The sequence below is a fragment of the Hippocampus comes genome, unplaced genomic scaffold, assembly GCF_001891065.2.
Source record: "Hippocampus comes isolate QL1 unplaced genomic scaffold, H_comes_QL1_v1.1 scaffold76, whole genome shotgun sequence".
NCBI classification, from domain to species: domain Eukaryota; kingdom Metazoa; phylum Chordata; class Actinopteri; order Syngnathiformes; family Syngnathidae; genus Hippocampus; species Hippocampus comes.
The window spans coordinates 3,769,280-3,789,037 of record NW_017805277.1 but is presented as its reverse complement, the minus strand read 5'-3'; the positions used below and the strand labels follow the sequence as shown (position 1 = coordinate 3,789,037).

General features: G+C 41.5%; 2 protein-coding genes across 8 annotated transcripts in view; both read left to right on the top strand.

Moving 5' to 3' along the window:
• lyst (lysosomal trafficking regulator) overlaps window positions 1-3,556 on the top strand; it is a 45,409-nt gene extending 41,853 nt beyond the window's left edge. For all 7 annotated transcript variants that reach the window (XM_019870556.1, XM_019870560.1, XM_019870557.1 and 4 more), the window contains 5 exons: window positions 480-616; window positions 707-804; window positions 1,017-1,173; window positions 2,087-2,158; window positions 2,242-3,556. In XM_019870556.1, the coding sequence (XP_019726115.1) occupies window positions 480-616; window positions 707-804; window positions 1,017-1,173; window positions 2,087-2,158; window positions 2,242-2,380 (603 nt within the window). In that variant the 3' untranslated portion in view covers window positions 2,381-3,556. The remainder of the gene's footprint in view (window positions 1-479; window positions 617-706; window positions 805-1,016; window positions 1,174-2,086; window positions 2,159-2,241) is intronic.
• Window positions 3,557-4,560: 1,004 nt separating this feature from the next.
• Window positions 4,561-16,020, top strand: gng4 (G protein subunit gamma 4). The gene is made up of 3 exons (XM_019870691.1): window positions 4,561-5,108; window positions 6,893-7,001; window positions 15,635-16,020. The coding sequence occupies exons 2-3, from the start codon at window positions 6,903-6,905 to the stop codon at window positions 15,761-15,763; spliced, it is 228 nt and encodes a 75-aa protein (XP_019726250.1). The 5' UTR covers window positions 4,561-5,108; window positions 6,893-6,902; the 3' UTR covers window positions 15,764-16,020.
• The last annotated feature ends 3,738 nt before the right edge of the window (window positions 16,021-19,758 follow it).

Below are 19,758 nucleotides of genomic sequence, written 5' to 3'. Positions count from 1 at the left end.
CAAACTCATTTTTATCGCGGGCCACATTGTAGTTACGGTTTGCCTTGGAGGGCCGTTATAAATTTTGGGAAACCATATAAATGTTTAATCACCTCCACATATTACATACACAGCGCATAACAAATTGATGGTTAACTAGTTTAAAATCAGAAGTCAAGAATAATGACTGTTATTGTGGATTACATGTGACAATTTGAAATTTTGGTTCAGACTTTAGCAAGCATCATGGAACTTGACATGCTTGATTTGCTTTCGCGGGCCACATAAAATGATGTGGCCGGCCAGATCTGGCCCCCGGGTCTTGACTTTGACACCTGTGCAATAGACCATTGACATTACCAAGAGACTTTTAAGATTTGTTGTATTAATTTAGGTGGGTGTTTTTTTTTCCTCTAAAATGGGTAGTTAAAAAGCATTTTATGCGTAATATGCCCAATGTGAGCATTGATTGTCTCTAATGTGTCTCTGTCGCTGAGCAGTCGGAGATGGAGGTGGAGTCTCAGGTTCACCTTTATGGACACACGGGGGAAGTCACCAGCCTTTTTGTTTGCAAACCTTACAGCATCATCATCAGCGTCAGTACAGACGGCACCTGCATCCTCTGGGATCTCAACAGGTCAGCATGGTGCTGATCAAGGCCTAGGCATGCCTCTTTTGTTGTATGTGTGTGATAAATCAGATCATGTTTCATTGTGTTGTGTTCCAGGCTCTGTTACGTGCAAAGCCTCACTGGCCATAAAAGCCCAGTGACGGCTGTTTCTGCCAGTGAGACCACAGGCGACATTGCTACAGTTTGTGACTCCGGTGAGGCATCAAATAGCGAGCTTCCACAGGTTGGACAATTGAAGCTGGGTCCTTTTAGAACCACTAGACTTGTTTGAGATACACAGGATCATCACGTTGCTATGGAGTTCTGTTTCTACGACAGCGACGCAACTTGAAGTCACTGTCACAGTTTGATTTTTTTTTTTGTTGCTGTAAAAGTAATGTTCTCTCTGCTGCTTGTGTGTGTTCAGTGGGCGGAGGCAGTGACCTTCGCCTGTGGACCGTTAACGGAGACCTTGTCGGTCACGTGCACTGCAGAGAGATCATTTGCTCCGTAGCGTTCTCCAATCAGCCGGAGGGTGTATCGGTCAACGTCATTGCTGGCGGGCTAGAAAATGGCGTTGTCAGGTGAGGTTTCTTTAGATTTTGTTTTTTTTTTTAATGTGTTTCATATTGTACAGACACTATCCCACTTACGAATATGAGAACATTCGACCCTGCAAACACTGTCTTGTTAGTTTGAATATTGATTGCAACACTTTGGGAAGTCCCAATTTTGAGTTGTGTGCCTTCAGTTTCGTACAATGTTTTGCTGCAACCTCTGCCGGGCGGCACCAAGGTCTAGTTTGACACATTCTTGCCATGTCATCTTCCATGCGTATGGTGAGGTCGCAGACAGTCAAAACCTGACTGGTGTGTTCGGAGCTGTTCAGACTGAGACACATCCTGCCCAAATCTAATATGAAACTACCTTTCGAATTTGGCTTCAACCTGTCTTGCAAAAAAAATCCAATTTTATTGTAAAACCTAATAAAAGACAATACTTTTATAGTATAATTAAATCAACTTTATTCCTTTAGCAGTTCCGTAACAACTGCAGTTGTAACAAATAAATGTAGCTGTAATTAAGAGTAGTCGCAAAATAATAATAATAATGAATATTAATTATCTCTTATTATTATTACAAATAGCACTAATTAAGCTGCAATACCACACAAACTGTAGTACATTTGCGGTGATGTGTGCCTTGAAGGGGCGTGGCCTAGTGACATTAGGTGCTGTCTTTAGTCAGGCTGGTCCGTTACCGTGTGGAATAGTTCCGTTTTAGCTTCTTTTCCTTGGTCGTTGCAAGTGCTTTCATTTTGTAGTTGTGTGGCTGTGGCGAAGGATAGGATCACGATATAGCAGAAAAACACTGTAGTGACAATAGAAATATGGCAAAACAACAACTTACAACGTTTGAAAACGCAAACACCTTCGAACGTAATTTGTTTGTGTGTGTGGGGTCATGTCTTTACTCACTTTCATCGTATGTGTTTAGACTTTGGAGCACGTGGGACTTGAAACCAGTGAGAGAGATCACCTTTCCCAAGTCCTGCAAGCCCATCATCAGGTAGCGTGTTACGCAGCCTTGCGCTTCATAGAAATCTCCCCAAAGATTTGCTGTGACAAGCAACTTGTTTCTGTGTGCCTCAGCCTAACATATTCTTGTGACGGCCACCACCTGTACACAGCCAATAGCGAGGGCACTGTCATGGCCTGGTGTCGGCGGGACCAGCAGCGCATGAAGCTGCCCATGTTCTACTCTTTCTTAAGCAGCTACGCCGCAGGCTGAGTGTGCGTGTGAGTGTGTGCCCGCGCACAGTTGAGAGATGGTTACTGCCTTGCAGGTGAATCCTCACTTCCACCTCAGCAAGAGAAGCTGCTTCTCACTCCTCCTCCCCCCATGGAGAGAAAATAATGACAGCCGCCACACCCTGCTGGACTTTTAAGTTGAGCCCCCCCCCCCACACACACACATTTCCAAGGGGGGGGGGGTCGTCTTGGCTGCAATAGACACTTTATTTTTCGCATCATCTGTTATTTTCCTTGTCTGCTGTTCATTTTTCCCTGTTAAAGCTGCTAGCTTGGCTAAAAAGCCAATTATTGTCCTCCAGGCTTGCGACGTGTCTCAATGAACAAGAAAGGACGGGCCACCGTGTTACTACTGCATGCCACAATGACGCTTGACTGTGCGGAGGTGACACGCTCCTTGAAATTGACCTTTTTATTCGTTGTGGAATGTTGATATCGCTTTTATTTATTGGAAATTGTCTGCAGGCCAGCGTACTACATGCAACCTCTAACGACGCCTTTAACAGCATAGACATCTTTCCCTCCTGAATCTGAGCCTTTTTTTTTTTTAAACCTTCACATAGGAGTGAATTGTCATCTCCCTCCCGATCCTCCTATCTGCTCTCGAACAGGTGACCAAATGTCTCCCTCCTTTCATGCAGCTATATTATTTGACATTCCCTCACTACTTTTTGCTGCACTTTTACTTTGTCCGTCATCGTGGTCGAAATAGCAGTCACGGCACTTTCTGCTTGCCCAACCATTGTTTGACTTCATGTCAAGCCAATCATCTGTTTCATCTGCAGAGAGCAATATCAGATTACATGCAATAGGTCCTCATTTTTATTATTGTAACTTTTGACTTTTGAGCCTGCTGCGACGATGTCTTGCTTTTCACTCTTCTATACAAGAAAGGGAATATTTGTTTATGAAGTCTTTTCTCCTTGTAATGTTACTCTTAATGTGTTTCCTCCTTATTTGTGCCACCACTGCATAGGACCACCCTTTGTTTACTTTCTCCTTGAATGTACATTTATTTTCATGATGAAAAGTTTTACGAGAATGTGTGACAGGAAAGCTGGATGGATGATCTAAACTTTTTTTTTGTGTGTGCGCTGAAACAGACAAAGTATTTTTCTCTCGATAAACTTGAGCTATGCATAAATGAAGTTGCCTGGATGGTGTTGGATGTCATTGACCTCACTGGCCTGATTGTGCAGTTTCAACTGTGTTTGAAAGGTCATGTTTTATTTTGTATGTTTATGAGAGATTCCACACACGTCTACTTTTCCCCGGAGGTTTTATATATTTATTTATTTATTTTTTTAAGAATTATTACACCACCTTGTCCTATGTCTTACTTTCTTGCTGCATCTTAGGGTGTCAGGCTCAATTGCTTCAGGGTCTGACATTTAAAAGGCAGTCAAAGTTGCTGGTGAAGCAGGATCAACATTTTTTTTGAGCAGTCGAGTACAGCCAATGCTTTAGTAGTGTAGTGGTACATAACTCTGCCTATCATGAAGAGGGTGTAGGTTTGATCTTTTGACCATTTCCTCAACTCAACTGTATTTATAGAGCACTTTAAAACAGCCATCGCTGTATACAAAGTGCTGTACCTGGAGCAAATATAATTTATACAATATATAAGATAACTTGTGGAATATTCAAAATCCATGTTACAGTAATAGGACTGAGTGAAAACCCAGGAACGCTACCTAAAAGGAAGTCTCATTTTTCCCACTTAAAAATTGTGCATTATTTGAACAGGAAAATTATATCTTGAGGGGGGGGGGAAATCCGCACACATAAATAATAGGACTCATTAAGATGCGCTAAATATATTCAGAAAACCGCTTCAATTGGTGGTGAATTTTTGTGCTCAAATCATTTTTACATACAAACCTGCCAATATTATGTCCCTTTAAGTTTGAATCATCTCTCATTATAGTCATTTTAATGTCAAATTTTAGGAAGTTATGGTGCAATCAGATTAATATGCAAGACACTGCTTCAAGAAATGTATTTTACATCTAAGTTCCTGGGGACGCAAATGGCACCGATTCGGTAGAATGCCCCATATACAGTACAGTAATGGTTAATTACAGTAGCGAAGTCATATTGTACTTCGTTGCTTCCACCCCCTGAAGACAATTGTATTGGCTGCATGTTTGAGGTTGACATTTAAAATGTGTGTACATTTCCCGTTGTTCCCATGAGGAGGAGGGCGGAGACCTAATATCAAATCTCAAGTAAAGGAGAACAAATTGGGGAAGCCTGCAGCTGCTTTTCATGTCTAGTGCTGCGACGAGGATCCATCGTTGGTGCGTTCAGGGTCAGCGTCCACTGTGGGAGAACGCGCACCCCTTAGCTCCTGCCTCACACGGCACCGTGAGTCTCGTCGTCGTCACACGGCGGTGTCCCCCCTTTCGCTAGCATCTCTCCGAGCCCCAGCCGCGGTACTCCTCATTTTTTTTCCTTCCTCCTTCCTCCTTCCTCGCACGACTCACGTCACGCAGCGGATCTGCCGAGGCCACGTAGCCGCGTTCCTTCGGCGGGATCCACCGCGACGAGGCTGGACAGGTTGCTTCTAGCTTTTGACATTTGACAGATCCTCTTTGTGTGTGAGTGAGTGTGACTGCGTGTGCGTGTGTGCCTGTGTGAGTGGTGTGTGCGTGTGTTTTGGGTGGAGTCAACCCGGAATTCTCCAATTTGGAAAAAAACACGATCAGGTAAGCCTCTACATCACTGATATTGGGGCAGCATGTCCATTTTTCTCTTGCTGTTTTCTCTCCAGACAGGCCTTGCCCCTCGAGTCTATCGAAATGCCGCTCATGTTTGCGGTGTTCTGTTTTGAAATAAACGACACGGTTATCATTAATAGGGAAGGGGGAGGAAGAAGGGAAGCCTCAGTGGGGAAAGGCCCAGAACAGAGAGCTTTGGGATTGATTTAGGGGTGAAAAATAAAAAAAAAAATAAATCAAAGCACCATTTTGAGTCTGCGGGTGCGATCATCATGACCAAAAATTAACATATGAATGTATTAAACAGCACCGCGCCCATGATTATAAAAGGTATTTGTGATCAGGTGTCATTTCCTGTGGATGGTGTTGCCCACGACGTCATAATTTGGGGTGGGGTGGTAAGGAGTGTGGTGGTGGTGGTGGTGGGACGCGGGGGCGAGGGGGGGGGGGGTCTGTAAAAGGAGCAAGACGATGCAATAATTTCATACTTTCTCAAACAGAACTACACATGGAGTGGCCAGAAAATTTCTACAAACCACTGTTAAAATGCAAAGTATTGTGATGTAAAAATAAATAAATAAAATAAATTGAGGCGAAGGTAAATAATTTCAAAACTTTTTCCCACTTTTAATGGCACCCGACAAATCACATTCAAATTCATGTTGAATGGGGTCATCACACCCGTCACTTCTTTGGAGTGCCTCTCATTATCTCCAAATGAAATGAAAGCTGTTCTAGTATGCTTTTCCTGCCATTTTTTTCCCACGGCACCAGCGAAGGTGCGCAAACATTTCAATGTCATTGTTCAAAGGTATCAGTCAGGAAATTGATGCAAACTAATTTTCAAGGCATTAACTTTACCATGAGGTGGCACGGTAGTCGACCGGTTAGCACGTCCAAAGACGGCACTTACTTGGCTCCATCCATAGCACTGCCAATCCCATCTTGAGTGGTGACAACCACACCAAGTATTGTCATAGACAACATTCATATTAAATATACAAAGACGTCTCCTTGAGTATGTCGACGCCGCAGCCGTATTGGATGTGGCAAAGTGAAGCTAATTGTGATTATGCTTCCTCCTTGGAGGAAAGCATGTGCGAATACAGAACATATGCTGTCCAGTGTAAAGCCATGAACATTTGACTGCGTAGCAAGGCATAGAAGTTACATCAATGGTTCTGACGCTGTTGGAGCAGCCTGTGCTGATAATAGGAAAGTCTGCTGCTTTGTAGCCTGCTGGGCCACAACAGTATTTAGCGCTTCGGTGTTAAGTGGCCCACTGCTGTATCCATGCAGTGACAATATGAACTGGTGGTCGTAGATAGGTTCAGCATTGTTCCGCTGAGGTGATGTAAAAGAGTTCGCTGGTTTAGATGCCGTGTTTAATCCAAGTTTGATGCAACTATTGTGAGCCAAAGCAGACATGGGCGCCGCCATTTTATCTAGTCCCTCTCACTACTTTCAATCACACACCTATCACTGCTGCTGTTAGATTTGTGATGGGATGAGAACAATGGGGGTCGTTTTTTTTTAATTGATTCAGGTGATTGTGGCTGTGTCCAAATTCACAGACTGCATCCACTTTGCTGGCTGCCTGATGTCATATTGGGCGCAACTTGACCGCACGTGGTTTTCCAAAATATAGAAACACAATTCGCAGGCTAGGTCCTCCAATGCCTCGGTACAAATGGACTGTCTGCCCATGGCTCAAACATAATTTTTTTTGTAAAGTGCTAATTGTTACACTTACCCAATCCTCTGTTTTGAAGGGGTGACACAATGAAAGATAGCATCGCCAACAACAGCACAGCAAGCATCTCCCAAGCCAGGAAAGCCGTGGAGCAGCTCAAGATGGAGGCCTGCATGGATAGGATAAAGGTATGTCACTTTAAGTGTGTTTGTCTTCTTTTCTCATGTCATGTTTGACACTGGACCACATGAAATATGTATTTGTGTGCTTCATGAATGTAGCTAAACTGTTTATCGGCTTGAATAGTGGTCGTGATTTTGGATTGCGAAACTTTGCTGAATGTAGCCTAGGCTACCATAGCCTTTCAAAAATTGTGTGACAATTACAGTATTTCTTTTGGTGGGAGCACATTTTCAATTATTTTGAAGTTAAAAAAATTAAAAAATATATATTTTGTTTGGTACCTATTTCCAAAAGCGGTCTGTAATTGAGCCGTTCTACATTCTGCCCCACTGCGGGGTATTTTTTAAATAATCACCAACCCCCAAACTACGGCCTAAGGGTGAGAAGAGCTGTGTGGAGTTTTGTTGAATGTGCACTTTAGCGTAAACGGCCAGCGTTATCTTAAATTACACATACTGGATTGGCCACTCAACTTGTTGACGTAGAAATGGGTTGAAGGGGTTATTTGAGTTTGGTGATGTGTCCACTTGAACGCACCGACATACAAGTCCTGCATCCATGAGTGAAAATTCAAATGCTGTTTTTGTCGGGAACTATTGTGCGCGGCACAGTTCAGTCTCTATTTTAGACTCGGGGCTCAGCATGCACTGTGCGTACTCGTCATGGTAACGAAATAGGCCCTCGGCATTATGTATGTGGGGCGGGATTTGTAATGGGTAGTCTGGGCAATCTAAATGAAAATGCGTTTCAGATATATGTAAGACACCTGAGAACAGTTTTGAATTGTAAAAAAAAAAAAATACAGAATATGTCTCCTTTAAGACCATGTTAACGATTGATGTTTGAGCCCTTGGTGGTTTCAATCATCCCAGAGACAAATCCTTTTCAAATGCTTATGATAACCATGGCCATAAAGAAAAAAAAATCCTGTGGTATTGTTTTTAATTTTGTGGAGTGTGATGGAGAGACTTTAAAGTTTGCGTCATGAAGTCGTTCATTATGCCCGCCACGTGCTCTGAGAAAGATTTCCCCACAGTGGAAGAGAGTTTGCTCACATCAGCATGGCAGACAAGGCTGGAAGACCGCCACCTAGCTCCATCGCTGCTCGTCGTTCTTGATCCATGCTCAGCGCTACTAAAGCTGCTTGCCAGCAAGAAAATCCTCCCTGCATAAAAATATCCTGTTTGCCTCTCTTATCCAGCGTATCATAAAACTTGGAAAAAAACATGTTGCTGTATTTATTCAGTTTGGAGTTTTACTCAACACTCGACGTTAAAAGATGCAATTCTAATTTCCATTCATTGTCATGTGACCTGTGAGCAGTAGTGGGAAGTAATGGATTACAATACTTTGTGACTGTACCTCAATAGATTGTTATGGTATCTGTATATTACCTGATCATTTATTGTTCTGACCACTGACCATTTGTACTTGTGTATTTAGTATAGATCACGGTCCTTCCTTTTTCTCACTGATGTGGTGGAGTACAATCCGTATTTCTACTTTTACCAGACTTTGTACTCAATCACAATAGTGAGACAAGTTGATGACATGTAGTCGTAATTGACCCAAGTTACTGCTGATTTAATGCAACTTTAACTAACTCAACAACTCACTTCGACTTGGTTTTCTAAGTGGATGTCTGGCGGGATACACTGTTGTTGTCCACAACCTGTGGCAGTGGCTGGGCATCGTGCAAGGCTCGCCTGACACATTTAAGCCCCCCGTTTGAACAAAAACATTCTCTGTGATATAAGACGAGTGATTCTTAGTGTTGTACGTTTCCTTCTCTGGTGTGTGAAAGAGGCACTGCCTAAGTACACTTTAGCTTGATATAACTTTCACTACATTTGAATTTCATCTCTGAGAACTCTGGTTTTAAACTTTTTAAATAATGTGCTACACCAGTGACTCTCAAACTTTTCACACAAAGTATCAACTACAAAAATGCTTGGTTCACCTACCACAATAATGAACCAAATTGAAATACAGTAGCATAATTGGCCTAAGTGTTCATCAAAAATGAGACCATGTTTGATTCCTCGAAAGCACAGGTGTCAAAGTCAAGGCCCGGGGGCCGCAAAAGCAGCTCAAACAAGGCAACTTCCATGATCCTTTCTAAAATTTCTACCGAAATTTTTAATTCTCATATGTAAGAAATAAGAGATACTGTATGTTCTAAGCATTTTCTTGTTATCAAACCCCTCATGACAGTTAACTTAAACAATAATTGAATCAACAGTTATTCTTGACTTCTTAATATGGTTTCAGTCATAATGGCCCTCCAAGTGAAATGGTATCTAAAATGTGACCCGCGCCAAAAATGAGTTTGACACCTCTGCTCTAATGTATATTTAATTGCTTTTAAATTAAATGTAAGTGGCTCAGGAGCTTCTCTGCTTAAGCTGCTCCCCATACGACCCAGCTTTGGATAAATGGAAGAGAATAAATAATCCATCCATTTTCAGCAGCACTTATTTGCACTTGTTTGCGAGTGAGCGAGACCTGATGCAAAAATGGAAAGAAAAACCGTGCCTTAATACCGATTCAATTAAAATGTGTTACGCATACATTTGAATAATATTGTACCATCACAAAAATATTGTATATTAATTATTTTTTTTTACAAATAAAACTTTTTTTAATGAACACTTATGCGACTATATTTTAACGTTGGTCATGATGGCATACTTGGAAAGCTAAGGTTTGTTTTTTTTTACGCGGTACTTGCTGTTAAACATTTGAGAACCACAGAGACAAACACAAATAATGCATTTTTATACAGTAGAATACAAGTACGGGTCATTTAACAAGTGTTCTCATTCCCTGAGGTTTCTAATGGGAGGAAAATAAATTACACAATTTCTGACGATGGGCTATTTTCGGTTGCATCGCATCTCCACTTTGTATTTTTGTCATCTAATAGCTTGTGAAGTGGAGGGCATGCATGAATAAAGAGCCTAGGCAGAGCAGGAAGCATTGTTGGCGATGTCTGCTGGTTTCTTTCGATTTAATTAAGGAACGTGACGAACTGGCGTGCGTATCAGTGACAAGAGCGGGCGCCTCATTGAGGGACCTTCTCATTAATCGCTCAATCAGCCAAAGGAACGTGAACTGTGTTAATTAGAAGGACACTTCCTGCATCGCGGGGCCGCAGTGTAATTACCAGCCAGTCTGGACCTTAAACACGCACGCACACACACACACACACACACACACACACACACACACACACACACACACACACACACACACACACACACACACACACTCTTCTCTTTCTCAGCAAAAAAAAAAAAAAAAACCTTCCTAAATTTGCGCTATAATTCACTTTGACTATCAAAGTAATTCTGCACTTTATTTACAGCGTAATGAAAGTCTATAATATTCCCTCTTTATAGAGGCAGGATACTACCACGATAACTAAATTAGGTCATCTTGGGCAGTGTTTCCTAACCGTTACTGAGCCAAGGCACATTTTTTACTGCCAGTCGCAGGGCACATAGGAAGAAAAAAAACGTTCTCACTCACATTCTCATCTCTGAGCTATTTAGAGGATTCAGTAAATCTAACATCCATGTTTTTTGGATTATGGCAGGAAGCCGGAGTGGAGAAAACCAACACAAGCACAGGAAGAATTTATACAGTCTTAAAACGGGATTTAAACTCAGATCCTCCAAACTGTGAGGAAGATGTTCTCACCACTCGTTTGTTGTGTTTGCACACGTCTGTTAAAAGTGAGAGAGAAACAAAAACATACAGTGTGCGTATCATATGTTCCCCAATATTAACTTTAAAATTGCACAACTTTATTCTCGTCAAATTATGTTTTTTTGGAATGCTCAGCCTATATTCTCATATAATCACAGATTAAAAAAAATTCTCGCCATTGAAGGTAACATTTATTTGCAAATTCTAAACATGTTTTTCTTGTCATATAACTTTGTTCTCATAAAAACATGACTTTTCATGCGACATTAATCCTGCATTCTCATGTATGCACTTGTTTCTTTGAATTATGCTTTGAAACTTTATTCTTGAAGAACTGTGAATTTAGTCATATTACAACTTTATACTCCTTATTTTTCATGTAATATTGCTTCTTCATGTATTGTTACAGATTTCCTCTCATAATGTTGTGACTTCATTTACCATATTTTCTGCACTATATAGTGCTTCGGATTATAAGGCGGATCTTCAGTAAATGTATTGTATTTTCATATATAGGGCGCACTGCATTATAAGGTGCATAGAATAAACCAGTACGCTACAATAGTGGCTGCGGTTGCGCTATGCATCCACTAGATGGTACTACGCTACAGGAATACAATACAAAAATAATACAATGCAGCTTTATTTATACTGAGCCTTCACAACCGCTACAGCTGCAACAAAGCCTTTAGAACTGGTCACAAACACGGACATGAAATATATAAATACACATGCATTACAAAACAATAAATGAAAAACAAAATTTATGAAAACAATTGATTCAACAAAAATGCACACAAACCCCATGGGGCCACATCCACAAGTGGTTAAACATCCTTGGAAGTTTTGCTTGTCTCCTTCTTCCTTCGTTTTGTCAGTAGTGAACTATGCTTTTGGTATTATATTCGTTTCAGAATGGCTGCGCAGAGCTCACAAAGTAGTTGTCTGTTTGAATGTGTGTTGGCGAATGCACATGTCAATTAGTGTTGGGCAGGACCCTTGTCGGATGCAATTGGTTCCTGCTAATAATCCCCACTAGATATCATAGGACCAACCTGAACACATAATAAAGATTAGCAGCAACATGACGTTACCATCACCCTGGCCAAGTTGTGATTGTAAAGGTGAAATATTGTTGCTTTTAAGTCCATAAGATATTACAATGCCGTATAGCACAAGCTTCCCTATTATCCTGAATAGGGCAGTAAGGTTGTAAACACTCTGATTAGTTGACATTTAATAGCTGTATTGATCGTCCTCTCTGCTGTGTCTCAAAGAAGGGGGAAAAAAAAATCCCAGTCACGCTCACAGTTTGTGCAAATTGTTTTGGAAAGTTGTGACTTGTCACGTCCAGCAAAGAAAATGTCACCTGTTCTCTGCAGTAGGGAGCCGAGGGTGTGTTGCGATGACATATCGACTTCTCATCTCGCTCTGAGTCAGTGCAAAAGTCAGAGGAGCTCGAGAGCAGAGGTGGCGTTTCAGCCGCATAAATAAGAGCAAAAATGAATTGACAAGAAGGGAGCTTGTTGCGGGAAAATGGATTTAATGGTGCTGCTTTCAGTGTGTTATTCTGTATTACAGACTATTCGTTCCTAGATGAGGTATTGGACAAAGTGTGGCAGTTTTCACATGCGTCCAGGAGAAGCCACAACATTAAGTACGCATGCATAATTTAAAGCAGTGATTGCCAACCACTGTGCACCACAAATAATGCATCTTGGTTCATCTGTCTATGCCAGCAACATGTAGTGAGACACAAAATAATTAAATGCTCTTCCACTAGGTGGAAGAAGGTACACAAGTACAGTAATCTATTTTTTAGGGCTGAACAATTAAGCAGATTCAAATGGTGTTGTAGAAGACTGCAAATTCTGTGGGAAAAAAAATCGTTCAGTCCGTTGGATTTATGTGTACCTAGTTTATTTATTTGTATAGTGTCTCAATAACTTCAGGGCTTTAAAAAAATGCAGGCGAAGGGCCCCATTTTCATTCTCCGGACAAGTCTACCACAAAGCACAGTCTAACTGAGCGCATGGATAGAGTTTTCCTTCGTCTGAAATTTTGCTGGACGTTGCACAGGTAGTCTTTGGCGTAACATGGCATTTGCACTCTTGTTCACCATTGTTGGATGGAACGTAGCCAGTCCGAGCAGCATCCTTCATTGGGATCAAAAGCAGGGTAGTTTCAGCGCATGTAGTGTTTGACATTGCAGAAGCAAAAATTGACACGCAGGAGTCCGTGCATGACATTGGCACGTGAACTGAAAGATCTCCCCTTGCGGATGATGTCGCTAGCCATGTGTGTGACATGGGTCTTTGGAAACCAGACCGACTTGCACTTGCACGACTGTGGGTCGATGAGTGACCACTCCTCCCTGACAGGTGTGCTATTCAAATATTTTTTAAGATCATAATGATTATAATTTGCTCAATGAATTGATCTCTACAGTGATTCAGAGGGGCATATTAAATCACAATCACAATATTGAGGGAAAAGAATTGCAATTATATTATTTTTCAAAATCTTTCAGCCTTAGAGTCCATCCACTTTTTGTGCCATTTTTGTTTGATGATGAGACTTGATATTTTTGTATCAAATATTCTGCCTTTTACACCTATAATAATGCTCAGTTTTGAATGACGCCGTATGAGTTGTATTAATTTAGCAGTGTGATTTTTTTTATTGTGTTGCCGTTTTTGTTGGTGTCGAACTGCACTGCACTGTAATGAGAGGGTCAAAATATTAGAAACAGGTGTCACCTATTTAATGTTACATAGTGTGAAATTAATTCGTCACATTGCTTTCTTTAATAAACGATTTCATTGGATATCATTCGATGTGAACGAAGACAATTTCCCAGTTGGTGCTGTAGCTCCTCCTCAAAAATATAGAAACACCATCATCTTGTGTGATGGTACAAATAGTGGCGCAGGAATAATCTGTGTAGAAGCGCGCGCACAGAGCGCTTATGTGGTTTGCATGAGTTGCATGGAGCCCATCAGACAGGACATTAGATGTGTGTGTCCTCCATGTGGATGTCGGAGCCTTCCTCATCTCGCTGATGCAGCTGCTCCTCTTTGCCGACCCCCTCCAGAACGTGCCACTCAGATCGGCAGTGGAAACCTGCATGTGCATCCACTCTCTGCACGCTGCCGCTTTCTAATGTTGGGTCACTTTTCCATGGGGATGCAATGCAACGCCTCAGGGCCAGACGTGTGTTTTGATCCAAATAACGCACCAAAGAACCTGTGGTTAGAGGACACCACGTTTGTTACACACTCTGCACAATTGACTTTAAAGGTCCCTTGCCGCACGTATTTATTATTTATTTATTTCATCGTTTATTTATTTATCATCTTTGACGTCCTTTCCTCTGGCGTTCAAGATAATTTGGGTTAAAAATGCCCATGTTGCCATTTTTAAGCTATTTTCGTCTTTAACGCCTGGCGTGTAAGACAGTTGAATTTCTGATGAATATTCCATATGTAAATGAGCTTTCCTCTGACTGGTAGTTGCCAATATGTCAACGTCTTGTGGCCGCCATGTCTCGGCATTGGTGGAATCATGGCCGGCCACGGTGCACTCAAGCGGCCATGGCAAATGGAAAATTTTGCCTCTACCCCCGAGCTGCCACTTTTACCTCCACGGCGACGCCAGGCCAGAATACCCACTAGCCTCACATTCAGTCGATGTTCACCACACAGAGACTATGAAAAAGAACGACAACAGTATGCCATGCGCTTTCATCTGTGTCTGCCTAAAAATATCCATATTTCGAAGAAACAGTATAAGAAGGTGCAAAATGTAATGATCCGGGGAATAAAAACAGCCAGTCAACCATAATTAATAGAGGTGTAAAAAAAAAAAAAGGGTTTGAACAGTATGTTAGTGTAAACCATGCATCAAATCGAATCGTTCCACTTTGAAATATATTGCCGTTGTTTTTGTGTTTTATTGTGCTGACTGTTTTTATGTTGTGAATTTATTATTTTAACTGTCTTTGGTATTATATGTCAGATTTTTACTTGATGCACAGCACTTTGTATGCAGCTATGGTTGTTTTTAAGATGCTCTATAAATAAAGTTGAATTGAACTACCATTTTGTCCTTTTTCCTTCCTTCCTCGCTTCTTGAGCCGGGATTCGAACCCAGAGCTATGAGTCAGACATATGAACCGTTCATCTCTTTATAATATGAATCACTCATTCATCCATCCATCCATCTTCTGATCCGCTTAATCCTCACAAGGGTCGAGGGGCGTGCTGGAGCCTATCCCAGTTGTCTTGGGGCAGTAGGCGGGGGACACCCTGAACCGGTTGCCAGTCAATCGCAGGGCACACAGAGACGCACAACCATTCGCGCTCACACTCACACCTTGGGACAATTTTGAGTGTTCAATCAGCCTGCCATGCATGTTTTTGGAGTGTGGGAAGAAACCCGAGTACCCGGAGAAAACCCACGTAGGCACGGGGAGAACATGCAAACTCCAAACAGGAAAGCCAGAACTGGAATCGAACCCGGTACCTCTGCACTGTGAGGTCGATGCGCTCAGCACTGGCACACCGAGCCACCATAATATACTGTAAATCAGTTTTACTTAATCCATGTTGGTCACATTGTTTAAAAGAAAACTCTTACATCTCTATACACTGCTTGACCTATCAGTCAGCCACACTTTATGACAGATGGACGTCAAGTGTGTCCCATGGCGGGAGGTTTGTGGTATATCAGCCTAGGCATCGGAGAAGTTGTACCCAACACGCTCCTATCTCTTTTCACCTTTCATGCACCCTGTGACAACAGAACTGATTTGAACTCGAAACCATGCGTTTCAAATTGTAAACATCAAGTTGCACTTCAGATGAATGCCACGGTGGTTTCACTTTTTTTCAGTGTTCGTTCTTATCTTTGTGTGCGGTATCAACAGGTGTCCAAAGCCGCCGCAGACCTGTTGGCTTACTGCGACGCCCACATACGCGAGGACCCTCTCATTGTGCCCGTGCCGGCCTCCGAGAACCCATTCCGGGAGAAGAAGTTCTTCTGCGCCATCCTCTGATGAGCCGCATGCCAAGCGCCGCGGGCTACGGGCGCGGCGTCGCCTGCCTTCTTTGTCTTCACCACACCTGAAGCGACTTGCCACGGGCGTCCACTCCGGTTTAGCCGGGTGGACCCTGGTGTCGGTCGGCTCCGTCCTGACGGCTGAGGGGATTCTACAGGGGGGGCAGTCTTGTTCAATAGGTTTGTTATTGCTTTGTTATTAGAGAACAGCCTTGCTCAGTGCTTTCATGCGGTGAGAGTTTTTTCTTTGTTTGTTTGTTTGTTGTGAGAGTTTTTTCTTTGTTTGTTTGTTTGTTTGTTTGTTTGTTTGTTTGTTTGTTTGTTTTTTCTAAAGATCCTTTTCTTTCACTGCGCTCGATCCGAAATTCCCTCAGGAAACAAAAGTGTGCCCAGTCAACATCTTTTCACCTTCCATCGTCTTGAAACGTCAGTGCCTTTCAGTGTGCGAGCTTCAAAGTATCTGCTGCAGCATGCACTGAAAGCACCAGTAAAACATGACACCTGGCTCATTTCACTAATGAATTGTTAGCCGAGAGCCCTGAACAGCCATCTACTGCATAGTGTGCAGAGTAAAGTGTTTTGGTGAGAAGCAAGCGAGCAGGCAAGCAAGCTAATCTGTTTGTTCAAGCGACACAACTTGATCACTGTGCAAGCCTTTTAGTCCAAATGAAGTAATAAACCTTCCCTACCACGCCCTGATGTGTTTTACCTTTGCTTTTTTTTTTCCTTCCATTGATGCTTCAATCCGTCTTTCATCACATCGTGCAGCTTCCAATTGGAATACTTTCCAGTTGCGAGTTGCGGGATGTCAAGTGTTTCCTGGGCACGTTTCCTGGCTCTTTGTTTTACCGTTTCAGAGTGAACAGCCAGGCCTTTTGACATTAAAGCCAAAACGGAGGCCTGCATGTTCCTCTGCTCCCCTATTGACCGCCGCCTCTGCTTACGAGCGGCTGTCGGTCTTTTTCCGGTGTACAGTAACGTTTCGGTGCCAATCCTTGTGAGAGCAGTGTTATCATCACACTGCGCACTTTCTTCTTGTTTGTTTGGTTGATTTGGAAGAAAAAGCACACCGTCTCCTTGACATGGTATATAAATAGCATTTACAAATTTTTATGATGAATTGTCAATGATTGTTTATTATTATTGTTATTATCAGTCGTATTATTGAATATTTGTTGCACAGCACTGACTGCTACATGATGTGTTGTGTGCTACTAGGCTTGTATGATACCTACGGTTGTTCATTATTTACAAAACATACAGTTATTCCTAATATGTGAGTATTTTTAAAATAGATAAGACAAAGGGTGTTAAATCTGTGAAATGTGAGGTACTTTCCTCTTGGTACTTGAAGAGTCGTCGTATTACTGATCCAATTTACAGGAATGATGAAACCATCGAATCCGCTGTTTTCAGGAGAATCATTTCTAGATTATTATTCTTTATCTATGAAATCCTGAGACTAGTCTCGGGGTGTCTTCACTGACCTGAGGATTGTGCCAAATTTTCGACAATAAACACAATGGCGAAGGATGAATTTTGCATGGTTTTATCCAAACGAGAGAGAACTGTTATGATGTGAAAGATTGCCTCTCTGCTGACTTTCCAGGAGGCTGCTCTGCAAATGTAATCACACCTGAGGTCTGATATGTTGACAATGTGCAGCTGTATTCTTAAATAGTATTATTGTTTTTGTAAAAAGAAAAAGAATGCATTTAATTCGGAAGCTTTGTAAATCCTTTGATGGATGAATTAATTAAAGACGTATATCAAATGGGACTCATGCATTTTTTTTTAATGGCCACAAGTGGGCCACTCAATTGATTACAGAAAGACAAATTCCATCCATAAGACTTTTTTAATATTCCTGAATTTGCATGTCTAACCCTAATAAGGATAACAAGTTAAAAATGGATGACCTTTTCATGTGATTGATTCTGGGTCTGGGGAAGCAATTTTAGTATAGAATGAAATTAGGAATTAAGATTGTGTCAATCTGTCAATCAAGCTCCCCGCGTCTTATTTGCACACAGCAAAAGGATGATAACTTGTTAATGACAGACATGAGCGGAAAAAAAAACACTCTTGTGGATGAAACATTTCCCCCAAAGAATTTATAGCTTGCTGATGTCAGCGATAACGTCCTGATTTGTTTCCACTATTTCTGTCATTCTCGTGGCATGTGGATTTATTATCTCGGAAGTCACAAGAGTTTTATCAAGAGCTGCTGTTCATTGTGACAGCGCAGATTCATTCAACCATGGAATCGCCAATGTTGAACGCATGCTATTGCTCAAGCTCCCATTTATTCAGTTTTTGAAAATATAGGAAATATTTACATTCATCTTCTACAGTCCGGCTGCTGCCTCCTTAAACATTTTTAGTACTGAAAAAGGTTAACCGTCAGAGGAAAATAGAATAACATGGTCACCTTGTGATTATGAAATGTAAACTTGGAGCAGTGAGAGACTCCTGTGTCCACCTAGGAGGAGGCTGTCTTGACATACAAAGAAACGGCAAGACATGTTCCCGGATGATGTCGTGCATGGCAATAAGTACACTTTCAAAGTTTCGTAAAACTTTCGAGCCACATTTTTCTCACTGATTTTACCCCTTTCGGGGACAGCGGTTACCACAGTGGACAGGTTACAGGTCATCATTATTTGTGCATAAAAGTGTTAATTCCATACTGTGAGGAACAGAATGTGGATTCGATTTTCTTTGAATGAGAACAATGAACACTATTGGCGTTTTGTTTGTACGCACTTCAAATTATATATTTTTACCATGAGATGGGCCTTGTCACTTGTACAGCATTTCAGAAACTGAACTCAGATCCCGAATAATATGAGCTATGTCTCAGCCAAAATGTGATTTTTTTTTCATAGATATAATCAGCATGACTATATTTCAGCAGGAAAATACAAAGAGTCAAAGGTGGGACCACTATCAACAAAAATGCAGAATGAATGATCTTTGTCAAGAAAACTGTGCAGCAGAGAGAAGATGAGTCATGTTAATGTTTATATTTCTGAATTAATGTTTATATTTATGAATATGAGCACGATTACACAATGCACAGGAAAGTAATCATCTCCAGGGCAGTCGGTTCTCACAGTTAGAATTGGTGCCAGCTCATTATTGTTGGACTTGTGCAGCAAGCCCTCAAAGTGTATTCAAATTCTATGAAATAGTGATGTTTTCTGATAAGATTAATCATATAGGCTTCCTGCAGGGTGTTTTCAATTTCGCCATTGAGATCAGATAAGAGAAGCTCCCCGCCTGCATTTCACATTACATGAGTGCCGTTCTCTTGAAAATAACATTTGCGCCTCAAATCAAGTCAACGAAGAGCATAGCAGTGTGGAGGCCGTCGTTCGTGGTGGCCCTCACCGCCACTACTGGACAACAGCTGTCAGACAGTCAGATATTTGTTTCAAACATCCCTGTCTACACACGTTCCGTTGAACTGATTTATCTGCAACATTCTGCGCCCATCCTTTTGAAAGTGTTAACTTGACATGGGGGTTTTCACAAGGAGGAATTGATTAATTTACATGGGGTTCATTCTGCACAAATATTGCCCTAAACGTTGAATACATAATAGAAGACATAACACGAAACAAAAAAGTAATTTTGTGTGGTATCATTTTTAATTATCATTCAAAGATGATTTTTATATTACTGTAATCAGTTCACACTGTTAGCAAAGCTATGGGAACACGTTTTTTGACACCTTAGTAGCCATTTCTAGGTAGTGTGGTGTTTAATTTTAAAAATATAATAATTTAATACAATTATTTTAATATGTTACTGGAATTAATATATTAGTTTGTAATAATGCTGTTGCTTTGACAACCTAACCAAGGATTCCCAACCATGTGTGCCGGGCACATTCGTGTGCCACGAGAGCTCTAACGGTGTGCCGCGGGAACTTATCAGCTTTAACTTAATTGGTGACAAAATATATTAATAACAAATACAGTAATGTAT